General features: G+C 38.9%; 1 protein-coding gene across 1 annotated transcript in view; it reads right to left on the bottom strand.

The window, feature by feature from the left end:
• Positions 1-2209: 2209 nt before the first annotated feature.
• Positions 2210-13464, bottom strand: part of oprm1 (opioid receptor, mu 1) — a 32324-nt gene continuing 21069 nt past the window's right edge. The window contains exons 2-3 of the mRNA XM_017463208.3: positions 4588-4955; positions 2210-3762 (exon numbers count right to left, since the gene is read on the bottom strand). Coding sequence (XP_017318697.1) covers positions 3230-3762; positions 4588-4955 — 901 coding nt within the window. The 3' untranslated portion in view covers positions 2210-3229. The remainder of the gene's footprint in view (positions 3763-4587; positions 4956-13464) is intronic.

The raw sequence follows: 13464 nt of genomic DNA, 5'->3' as shown, positions 1-13464 counted from the left end.
AAGACAGTATATTTGACAAGTGGTTGAGTGCATGTACAGAATTCACCAGGAAAACGATTGAGTCCAGATTGCTTGACCTTTACAGGGAATGCTTTATAGGACATTTTTCTAGCATGGTGTTGGTCCACTTGTCCTCTTATATAACACTATATTTAAACACCAGCTGATTATATTGCCCACATGTGAATGTGAAAATTATACACCATCTGCATTATGCTCAGAGCTGTTGCCTGTGTCTACAGTTATGCAAAGTGGCACTTTTTCTTAAAAGCCATGCGAATATTGCATATTTTAAGAACATCCATCCATCCATCCATCCATTTTCTATACCGCTTATCTTACACAGGGTGCCTGGAGCCTATCCCAGGGAACTCGGGCCACAAGGCGGGGAACACCCTGGATGGGGTATCAATCCATCATAGGGCACAATCGCACATATATTCAGACATCCATTCTCACACTACGGACAATTTGGAAATGCCAATCAGCCTATAACGCATGTGTTTGCATTGGGCGAGGAAACCAGAATAGTTGGAGGAAACCCCCGACCCTAGAGGTTATTGATGGTGGAGTGGCTGGCCACCTTATGTTCCAGGGTGCCCTCATGACTGTGTTACTTTCTGGCTCTCCCTTTTAGCTATGCTGCCATAGCTAGTCTTGCTGGAGTCCCTGTTGCACACACGCAACGTATATTGTCGTTAACCATTATGGGACAATAAGCATACCTAATAATTCCTCCCTCTCTCTCTCTCTTTCTCTCTAGCTACACATGATACTCCTAAGATACCAGTGATCCTGACCCCTTCTGCTCACCAGACCCACCTGATCCATCCTGATGCCCTACTTCTGGTTGGGGTTCTTATCAATTGGAAGTCACATGCTGCTGAAGACAGCCCCACATGGTGCAGCCTACAGATAATTGAGATTACAGAGGATGATACCACTTAAAAGCCATAAAGATGGCATTGCACCTCAATTCATATGAAGTTATGCTATGATGGCTAGGACTACAATTGCTATGACAGCTTTAAAACTGCAGTTGTTACAAACAGTTTAGCACTCAAGTCTCCATCAGTGAACACAGTAGAGAATTTCAACAAAACAGACTTGTAAAAAAAAAAAACTGTAATGAATTTTCTTGGTTACACAATTGCACTATTTGACCATGTAGTATTTATATAAGGGATTTATTTATAATTGCACTATCTGATGTCACCTAGATGCGGTTCCTCTCAAGGTTTCTTCATCCGAGCGTCTCAGGGAGTTTTTCCTTGCTGCCGTCGCCTCTGGCTTGCTCATTAGGGATAAATTTGTGCATTTAAAATCTATATCCTGAATTTGCACATTTCTATAAAGCTGCTTTGGGACACAGACCATTATTAAAAGCGCTATACAAATGAAACTGAATTGAATTGCATACGAGGTGTGAGGAAAACATGCATATTATTCATATGTCACGTAATGGCATTAAAGAAATGTAGCAGATGTGATCATTCAGGTAATTGGCCTTCATTTTCTTTGAATGTATTAAAAGTAATGTTGAACATTTTGAAGATGTGGTTTAGTGGTTAAGTCTTTGGGCTACTGACTGTGGGCTATTGACTGTGAGTTCAAAACCAAGACTGCTCAATTGTAAGTGACTGGAAAAATGAATTAGTCAAATAAGCAACCATAAAAAGTAAATATACAACTAGGAACAGAATAATTACTAAACTGTCTAAAGATTGTACAGGGATTATGACATGATTTAATACATCTCAGTAGAGATATGAGCTTTCGCAATGTTCACACAGGCATCTGAAATTGCTAAAATGTGGCCGACGTGCGGTGTGCACTGCATGAAAATAAGACAAACCCCATCCCATCACAAATATGCTGTGCATTGCATGAGAAAATCAAAAAAGCAACAGATCTCTTTTCATCACCTTTTTGTATTTGATTCATTACTGGAAGAATCTCTCTGGGGACTAGTATTTGAAATAAAACTTCACAGTTCTATCAATATTTGTTATGACTTGCACAGCAGAGCAAGTCAAAGAATGTGCCATGGGAATTATCAGCATGGACAGACCTTTGCATTTCCAAATGCATGAATCTTTTATCTGTTTAAACAACAGTACTCAGACATCAGCTGACGTCTCTGCTGCATATTTCTGTTTAGTGCGGCATATTTCAGTCCAGTGACATGAACAGAAACATACAATTCACAACAAGTCATTTATTTTGGCGGAAAAAAACCCTCAATAACACATTCAATACAACCTGTTCATATCATATCAGAACAAAATGTTGTCATGCAAGCAAGTTGAGATATTTGAATACAAGTTGATTAATATCTTACAAATGAGAATTGACAAATAACACATTTGCATAATCACATAAATAATTTGTCACCACTGAAGCATGACAACTGCATATGTGCCATTTTAAAGAACAAATCGTTCACATTGTGCATTTGATTCGGAGAAATACAAACCTAGTCTAACAATAATCACTGTAAGGATAAAAGAAATGAAGATCACATTGAAGTGCAAGTGGACCAGCTGAAAAAAACAACACCTTAAATATTATACTGCTTGGTAACATGTGGCAATGTTTGGATGTTACATGCCATTTAAATCTTTGATATACTGTATATATATCTTTATAAATATCTATTATATTTAATTCAATCCAATGGCACATTTTGACAAATGTAATGCACTGATTTTGTTTAGGAAAATATTATTTACAATATATTTACAGCATTAAAGAAACTGGAGATGAAGATAAAACTATTTCTTTTCAGTTCTTTTCTGATTGCACAGTCATGAACAAACCATTAGAGAAAAAGGAAAGCACAAATGTAATGTTTATTATAAAGCAAATGTTGGCCTATAAAACAATTGTTGTAACGGACAACATGCCAGATAGTTTCCACAAGCAATCCTGGGCTTCTCGAAGCTTTCGTGTTCATATAAGGTTTCCGTTTGGTACACTATACCTCTAAGAAGCTAAATTCAGCTTGAGTGAATATGTGGTGTGGAAGAGTCACACTACTTTGCTAGCATATGACATGTACTTTTTATAATTCATCTTGACTGGCATGGGAGATTTCCATGACCATCACAGCTGACCGGTAGTTTCACCCCGACAGAACTCAGAGACCTGTGGTGACTTGTGTGAGTTCTGAGTTGATGTCAACACTGGGCTGGCAGCGCAAATCCAGTGATGACATCTCCACTGCTAGTCATACCTGCCGGTTGGTTCGGTCTACTGTGGGACTGGACTGAGCCTCGCGCTGTTGGTTGCGGGTGCGTGTTGAACGCATCGAGTTCTGCAGGTCCAGCACTGATGGACTGGGCATGCAGAACTCGCGGAAACAGCGCTTGAAGTTCTCATCCAGGAAGGCATAGAGCACCGGGTTTAGGCAGCTGTTGGTGTAACCCAAGGCGATGCAGAAGTGCCAGGTGATGGTCTGCAGTAGAGAGTTGGGGATGGTCACCAAGGCCTTGATGATCACAAAAATGTGGATGGGGGTCCAGCACACAATGAAGACGGCCACCACCACTAGCACCATGTGGGTGATGCGTCGCAGGTTGCGGTCCTTCTCCTTGGAGCCGGACAGCATGCGGACACTCTTCAAGCGCAGGATCATCAGGCCGTAGCACACCGTGATAATCAACACAGGCATTATGAAGGCAAAGATGAAAACGCAGATCTTTAGCAGGTTCTCCCAGTACCAGGATGGGTGAGGGAACACAAGAGTGCAGTCAACAATGCCTATTGCAGTGGGAGAAAGAATGAGCACAAAATGGTACACTGAAACAAGATTAAAAACACCAACAGTGCTTTATCTCTTGTCAGATATGTGACAAATTATGAAAAACAGTGGCTCTAACATGCTATGAAGGCATTTTGCTGGCATGGATTGGAGCCACTTAATGTATTTTTTTTTTTCCAATTAATATGTCCCACATTTTTAGTGTAGTATTTCCATACACCATTCCAACAAATAAAGCTCATTGATTTTGCATACCACATGGCCAACAGTATGTGGACACCTGACAATCAGACCTACATGTGCTTGGTGTGCTCATTATTCAATTTCAAAAAACTGGTTATTAACTATTTGTATGAGCTGTTAACAAACTCTGGGGTCTTTTTATTTGTAATTTATTTAGCAAAAAATATTGAATTTACACCCACTTCAATATTATCTGCTATTTTGGTGTAGATTCATGCCATGTAATCTCAATTAAGTCATTTTCAGTTCCAGATTGTAACACTAGAAAATGTGGTATGAATATATTCAGTTAGATACTTGACTATTTTTGACACACAAATACAGATTTGCAGCTCAGTTTTAGGCTTGCTATTTTTTCATATAAAGCTGTCAAGTAAAAGGACAAAACACTTCCATTATACTCATATCACTATTCTGAACATGATTCTAAATAAAAGGGTTTTTATCATATTATATTTACTTTATCCACTGCACTCAATCTATTCTTTTTATAATATCTAAAACTCTCACTAGTTCCTTAAGGAAAATACGAATACATTTACAGAAGGTATTTTAATTATGTAATAAGTTAACACACATACCGCTACTATGGGAGTCGAGTGTAGTAATAGTTGAAGCCATGATCATGACTGGCAGACCAATAGCAGAAGACAGGATCCAGTTGCAGACGTTGACGATCTTGGCATTGCGGGGGGTCCTGAAGTCCAAAGCTTTCACAGGGTGGCACACGGCGATGTATCGGTCTACACTCATAGTGGTCAACGTGAAGATGCTTGTAAACATGTTGTAATAGTCAATGGACATGATAATCTTGCACAGGATGTCCCCAAAAGGCCAGGTGCCCATGAGATAGTTCACACTTTGGAAGGGGAGAGTACTGGTAGCCAAGGCATCCGCCAGGGCCAGGTTAAAGATGTAGATGTTTGTAGCAGTCTTCATTTTGGTGTATCTGCAGTGAATAGAAGCAGATCACACAGAAGTGCTGTAATAAATTTCAATTCATTTTGCAAATAATTTTCACGTATGATAGAGTTGGACATTTTATATGTAAATAAAACTGGTAGGAAATGATAATGGAAAAATTACAGGAAAAACTATTGCAGAAAAAATGGTAGTGAAGATGACATTAGAACAACTGGATTGTAATATTAATATAGTATACGTTATTCAGACTGAACAGATTCAAATACAGATACAAATGGGAGGCACGTTATTACTTTTTTCCACACGAGTAGGAGATTTTTACTTTCATGTGGGCAAGAGAAATACAGCCAATTAAATTCATTCGAAATTGTCACTGGTGGGTACAAACAAATATTCTGTAACCGTGTAAGTGGGATTAAAAATAAGATACTGTCTTGTGCACTTCCCTACATCACAAACAAACAAACAAAAACCCTTCTGCTTATTTCAGGTTTAAATCCGAATACTGATACAGGTATGAATAATTGAAGCACTATACAGATAGCAACATTGCATTACACCCCTAATTAATTTATGTTAATGTTAATACACCTTCATCTTAGTCTGGTAATAATCTGCAGCCCTTAAAAAAAAAAAGAGAGAGATTAGTTTGAAAATCAAACTCATATTTAACCATTTCTAGCAGTACGGAATAGGCGTTCCATTCCACCTGCAAAATGGAAATGAACTTATTGGACATCTTCAATCAGAATAAACAAAGGAATTATTTTATTCTGTTATAAGACTCATCAGGACATAGTTGGGTTTCTGTTTGTAGAGTATCATGACTCAGTGTTTAGCTGCTGGTGACCAGGGTGATTAGAGATTCCCCCTGGTGGGCAAACAATTCACACCTACAGTGAGGGAAAAAAGTATTTGATCCCCTGCTGATTTTGTACGTTTGCCCACTGACAAAGAAATGATCAGTCTATAATTTTAATGGTAGATTTATTTGAACAGTGAGAGACAGAATAACAACAAAAAAATCCAGAAAAACGCATGTCAAAAATGTTATAAATTGATTTGCATTTTAATGAGGGAAATAAGTATTTGACCCCTCTGCAAAACATGACTTAGTACTTGGTTTAAAAACCCTTGTTGGCAATCACAGAGGTCAGACGTTTCTTGTAGTTGGCCACCAGGTTTGCACACATCTCAGGAGGGATTTTGTCCCACTCCTCTTTGCAGATCTTCTCCAAATCATTAAGGTTTTGAGGCTGACGTTTGGCAACTCGAACCTTCAGCTCTCTCCACAGATTTTCTATGGGATTAAGGTCTGGAGACTGCCTAGGTCACTCCAGGACCTTAATGTGCTTCTTCTTGAGCCACTCCTTTGTTGCCTTGGCCGTGTGTTTTGGGTCATTGTCATGCTGGACTATCCATCCACGACCCATTTTCAATGCCCTGTCTGAGGGAAGGAGGTTCTCACCCAAGATTTGACGGTACATGGCCCCGTCCATCGTCCCTTTGATGCGGTGAAGTTGTCCTGTCCCCTTAGCAGAAAAAACCCCCCAAAGCATAATGTTTCCACCTCCATGTTTGACGGTGAGGATGGTGTTCCAGGGGTCATAGGCAGCATTCCTCCTCCTCCAAACACGGCGAGTTGAGTTGATGCCAAAGAGCTCCATTTTGGTCTCATCTGACCTCAACACTTTCACCCAGTTGTCCTCTGAATCATTCAGATGTTCATTGGCAAACTTCAGACGGGCATGTATATGTGCTTTCTTGAGCAGGGACCTTGCGTGCGCTGCAGGATTTCAGTCCTTCACGGCGTAGTGTGTTACCAATTGTTTTCTTGGTGACTATGGTCCCAGCTGCCTTGAGATCATTGACAAGATCCTCCCGTGTAGTTCTGGGCTGATTCCTCACTGTTCTCATGATCAATGCAACTCCACGAGGTGAGATCTTGCATGGAGCCCCAGGCTGAGGGAGACTGACAGTTCTTTTGTGCTTCTTCCATTTGCGAATAATCGCACCAACTGTTGTCCCCTTCTCACCAAGCTGCTTGGCAATGGTCTTGTAGCCCATTCCAGACTTGTGTAGGTCTACAGTCTTGTCCCTGACATCCTTGGAGAGCTCTTTGGTCTTGGCCATGGTGGAGAGTTTGGAATTTGATTGATTGATTGCTTCTGTGGACAGGTGTCTTTTATACAGGTAACAAACTGATATTAGGAGCACTCCCTTTAAGAGTGTGCTCCTAATCTCAGCTCGGTACCTGTATAAAAGACACCTGGGAGCCAGAAATCTTTCTGATTGAGAGGGGGTCAAATACTTTTTTCCCTCATTAAAATGCTAATTAATTTATAAAATTTTTGACATGCGTTTTTCTGGATTTTTTTGTTGTTATTCTGTCTCTCACTGTTCAAATACAACTACCATTAAAATTATAGACTGATCATTTCTTTGTCAGTGGGCAAACGTACAAAATCAGCAGGGGATCAAATACTTTTTTCCCTCACTGTATACACAATAACACTGGTACAGAGGTCAAACGGGTTAGGGTAATGCTGATCATGAACCCCCAAAACAGGCGGAAATTAATTTTTTTCAACTCATAATTTATTCTTCTCCTTGACTTACACAGCTCTCATCATAATTAGGCAACAACAAATCACCCAATTTCTCAGGCTTTGCACATATGAACAGATGAATGTGGAAGCACTTCCCCACCTTGAAATGAATGCAGATAATTATTGAGGTCTTTAAAGTAATCTGGAAGTATTGAAATCACAGAGAGTTAGAAATAGAGGTGAGAAAGAGCATGAATTTTAATAGGAGACATTCTATTGTGCATAGAAATGGCCATTTCAACAGACTCAATTCAGCCACGTTCAGCGTGCTATAAAAATTCTCATCCCATCGCAGATAATAATTACCCAATTTTAATACTAACGCATGTACCAAAGAACACAAAGTATACTGTACAATGTTGCTTGTGATTTTCATCGTCTTATATGAGAGCCTTCACGATTTATAAGGAGGGCATTCTGCACTGCATTAAAAATATTTTCATTTCAAAGGAAGGAAAAGTCTTATGCATAAATTCTTATCTGAAAGATTCTCTAATCAGGAAAGTTAGTCGCTGCTTTGAAGGGGCAGTTGTGTCTGGACTACTAAAAAGAGATTTTAAGTGCTCTCCAGTGTCTGTGAAAATAGGTACTTAATGAGAATAATGCATAATTCATAAGCATAGCATCTGGTTTCTATGCAGGAAAATAATTTGCTATCTTTCTATATTATCAATCTGAAAGCATTTTACACTAATGAGCTCAGACAGTGAATTACTCAGTGGTCCATAAAAGCATTTATGCTTTTATGGACTTATTTATGACAGTAGAGTTTGTGAAAAGGCTTTTAAAGCCTACTGCAAAATATACAAAAAGCTCATGGTAGATTAGTGTATTTTTATTTATTTATTTATTTATTTATTTTTTCAGCATAGCAGTTAACAAAGAGGTAATAACCCATCTTGGTGCTTAGGCATCCAGTAAAGCTAATTTACTGTCATTCCCGTGGAGATTATGACAGATTAAACTATTATGGTGAAAAAAGCAGAGGTTCGCCTTTTGAAGCACTAATATTTGACTCTTGCAAAAGCAGAGATAAAATATAACCTCTAGTTCATTCCAGACACACCAGCTAGATGTAAACAAAAATTCTGGCTGGTGTGTACTTTCAAAATAACAATGTCTGCAGATGCAAGCACAATTGATGAATAGGGCTGCATTGTTTAGGTAACTGTCATAGATGAAATAGCACAGAAAGACACAGTGCTGTTTGATTTAGTAAGTGATTTAGTAAACGCATGAAGGTCACTGACCTCAAGGTGTTTCAGACCTGAAGAAATCTACTAATTTTATTTGGTAAAATCTAATCCACATTGTCATTGTCACGTATCAAGAAACTCTGGACTCCACTTCCCATCAGCCACTGCACTGCTCTAGTTGTCACATGACCACCTGCACCTGATTCACGTTTTGGTTAATGAGCACTCACGTGTATATATCGTCCTGGTCTGCACTATGTTCTTGTCTTTCGTTGTCTTAGACCCCTGTGTTCCATGTTTGACTCACGTTGTTTATGTCTCGGTGTTTGTTTCTTGCCACAGTGTGTTTAGTCAAGTTTTCTTAGTGTCTTTGTTTCATAGTACGTTTGGTTAAATAAATGTCTTTATCTGCACCTGCTTCTGGCTCAACTCCGATTTGTGACAATCATTCTCAGTAGCACCTGAATCCCAGTCTGCCACTGAAGTACCCAGCATGCTCACTCATCAAATTCAGGAAATAAATCGGATGAAATAAAAGAAAAAGATAGATTTGATACCTATGGCACTAAAGCTCATGACTACGCCTCACATTTGCACTGATATGATAAGTAAATGTATGTTTTTATGATAAATTTATGCACTGTGGGGTACCTAATAGTCATAGAAGGATGATGACTAATTTATTATTGTAAATGTCAGACAAAACACTTGATTGGATGTATACTCCACTTAAGTCTATGTTTTGGAAACCTCTTTCTACCGCAGAATCTGGAATTTATGAAGATAAAGCACCTGCTAATAGGCTAACCTTCTGAAAAGTCTTGATTGTTTTTATGAATATATTTTGTGAATTTACAATGCTTATGAACAAATCAGGAGTGTGTGGCTGATATATCCATAGCTGAACATCCATCCGCTTACTCCTTTTCAGGGTCATGGCAGCCTATCCCAGGAAGGGCACAAGGTGGGTTACACCCTGGACAGGGTGCCAGTCCGTCACAGGGCGCAATCACATACACACTCACACACCCATTCATACACTACGGACACGCCAATCAGCCTACCGTGCATGTCTTTGGACTGGGGGAAGAAACGGAGTACCCAGAGGAAACCTCCGCAGCACGGGGAGAACATGCAAACCGCACACACAGGGCCCCGGCGGGACTCGAACCCCGGACGTGTGAGGTGAACATCCTAACCACTAAGCCACTGTGCGCCCTCAATAGCTGAACATGTATATGCATATGGTATGTGATATAAAATAATTCATACCACAGCGACACTGACCAGGAAGTTCCTAAACATGAATGACTTAATGCTCTAAATTAGAGATGCCGCAATGTATCGTCCGATAATCGGTATCGGCTGATAAAGGCAATTTTTCCCCACTACCGGCCATTGGCCGATAGTTTAAAAACATCGGGGCCTACTCTATCCTGTCAATAAAAAGAGTGCGGGAAAACACATCAATTTCGTGCTATGTGTAAAGATGATGTCTCGTGATGAATGATGACAAAACTGCAGTTTGTAATCTCTGTAAGATCTTCACTGCACCGCTGCAGCAGTGAAGTGGGAGTTTCGGCGTCGAGTCATTTTTTTTTTTTTGCCGCGCTGCTTGAGCAGAATTAAAGGGCCAGTACATCATTGAAAGATTTAAATGAATATGAGTTGACAAAAAAGTATATACTGCACAGAAAAATATATTTGTAGAGTAGTATATATATCCAGTATCATATCCAGTTATTGTTAATATATAAAAAAGTTGATATTATATATTACCAGTTTGATGTCAATGATGAAGTAGAAATGCTTGTGTTTGTGGTGAGTGAATGTGAGACTAACAGGAGGTTTTTTAGAATTCAGTCAATGTTAATATGAATTAATAACATTCAATAAGTGAAGAAATCTTACTTTAATCTTCAGAATTGAGTTCATGTGTTAATGTTAATTAGAGTCATGTGTTTTCTGTTTATGAGACCAGTTACTGTGAAACAACTTGTGGAAATGGAGAGAATAAAGTTTTTATTTGCATTTCTTTCAGAATTGTGGAATTAATAATTATTAATTTAAAAGAAGGTATAAAAAGCAGAACTATCTGTATCGGTTATCGGTATCGGCCAATATCACTCTAAATAATCGGTTATCCGTATCGGCCGATATCATTATCGCTGCATCTCCACTATAAATGCATTGTGGTCTTGTGGCAGTGTCCCACATGCTTCATATCTGCATGAACGTGAAAACCTCCCGCTTGTGCAACTTTGTTTTTGTTGCATCCTACAGGATCGCAGTCCCAACGCACATCTCTAATCTCGCCCAGAAAATACCATGTGAAAGTTTCTGGCATTCTGCTTATTCCAAATAATGTATTCAGATTTTGTTACATCCATGCACTGTATGTGCACACTGACTGGATTACAACAGCATGCGTTGTAGATGTTCAAAAGTTTTAAATCATATTAAAAGTAAAACAAAGCAAATAGTCACTCTTGCATTAAAAAGTTCAAAAGTAAATGCCACAGATACCTTTGCTAAAATACCTGCTTATTCACTCAACTCTAATATAGCACAACATTGTGACACCGCAGGCTATCAGCCATTACTGATGATTATGGAGTCATCCAAAACCCCTTTACACCAGATAAATTATCACACCATTTATTTTTCTCGCCAGGGTTTTTCTCTAATTGTGCAAATGTTCCAAGGATCAATTATTCCACTTGCAATTGAGCATTTCAGTCTTATGAAGTGAGCTCTGCTTCTAATCACCAATATACAGTGTCAGTCTTCCTGGTTTTAGATGTTTGCTGGAAAACCATTAAAACGGATCCCTCATGACTGTCATATTAGCTCAGAGAGTTCTCATTTGGAAATTGCATCATCTGTCTTTCTCTCGAACAGCTGCAAACAGATGGTGTTTCTCTGGTTACTGTATCAGAGCATTAAAATAAATGGCTTCACTACAATGGAACTTTCAACACAGACAATGTGTCTTGACAGGGAACAAACCTATTAATCTGCATGCATATTTCTTATGTCATGGAATAATCAGGCAAGAAATTGGTCAAATGTATGGATTTGTCACAAACCCATTTTTCTCAAGGGAATTCTAACCAAGGGGACTGTAATTTGATTTTTCATACTGATCAATGATGGACAGCCCTCAAGCCCAGGCATGTAGTGAAAGCTTGACTGATGACATAAGGTTATTTGACTGCATTTCATTTTCGCTTCCTTCTTTTACAAATACAACAACTGGATTATTGGATTAGGTGGAAATTGAAATTGGAAACCATTTTGATGAAAGCTGAGGCATAAGCCAAACCTAGTGATCAGGTGGAGCTGAAGTTATTGTTATCACAGACAAACCGGCTTTCAATTCTATTACAAAACCTCAGGATTAGCTTGTTGCTAGGGAACACCAGAACAGCCTCTGTCTCTTTGGAGTCTGCTCATTGATGCATCCTTTTTTAATGCTTTTCCCCCCCAGATTGATTCTGCAAATTTCAAATATGGATAACTAAATATACCTACCAATGTCACTAGAGATGTTGAACATCTGTGAGCGCCCTTGACTGACACATCCCTTCCACACAATAGCAGCCGGGTGTTGCTCAAGTGAATGACTTTGACAGAAACATGAGAAATGCTCATGACTAATTTGGAATAAACATGGTTGCATCTACTGTACAAGAAAAGCGACATTGTTTAAAAAACAACCGTCTGTTCCGCTAAAGCAAGTACTTAGTCACTGTGACGCATTCCAAGTCATTACAAACTGCTGTTGGATTCTATAAGACAAAGAAGAAACGAGAGCGAAGAAGAAGGGCCACTACAATACAGTCAAAAGCTTCTTTTCTCTAATATGACAGTTGCTCCATTGAATTAAAAGTCATTAGATTGACTGGAGAAAAAGGATGAGGCAGCTACAATGGATTAAGACAATGTAATCTGGGGGAGTCATGCACAAAAATGCCTAATTAGCTTATATAATCGACATTTACATGCAGGTTGAAGATGGTGGCGTTCTGTCTGCCTGCAGCTGAATCATCCAGAGCTCAAGTCCATCCCAGCACATGGAGTCAATCCATTAAAGCTCATCCAGACACACCATCTGCTTCTGTCTTTCCATGCCAGAGCTTGTTGAATATTCAAAACAATGTCAGTGGCTCTCAAAGTGGTGTCTGGGGACCTCCAGGGGTTGTCAGGAACTCTATGCGTGTTTTTATTTATTTATTTATTTTTATTAGTTAATTTTTATTAGTTACCCTGGTGGAAATCACAATCCACAATTTAAGATTTTTTTTATTATTATTATTGAGTTTTTATAATTATTATCCAGTTTGACTGCTCCCTTCAATTGAACTGGTTTTTATTCCAACTTAAATAACTCAAAAACAAGTAGGCAGATAGAGAGTGTAGACTTGTGCCTAATGTGTTTTGTCAGTGGAAAGTTCAGTAATAATAAATAAATAAGCTGTAGGGCTCTAATACATTGCCAGAATACTACTGTGCATATTGGAATAATGAATGTGATACTTAAAAAATTTGGCTTCAAAAAGTCTGATAACCCCTGAAATGATGTGTGGTGGAAGAATCAGACATTAAATCTGTCATGAGCAAATCTATTTTTACTAAAGGACGTACTAGCCAGTTATAGTCAAGGACCAATTTATGTTAAAGCTTATCCAGAGACTCTTTGTGTCCATGCCAGAGCTTGGCACATATT

The sequence above is a fragment of the Ictalurus punctatus genome, chromosome 3 (genome assembly GCF_001660625.3).
Source record: "Ictalurus punctatus breed USDA103 chromosome 3, Coco_2.0, whole genome shotgun sequence".
Taxonomy (NCBI): domain Eukaryota; kingdom Metazoa; phylum Chordata; class Actinopteri; order Siluriformes; family Ictaluridae; genus Ictalurus; species Ictalurus punctatus.
Note: the sequence above shows the minus strand (reverse complement) of the source record. Positions and strands in the feature narration are given on the sequence as shown.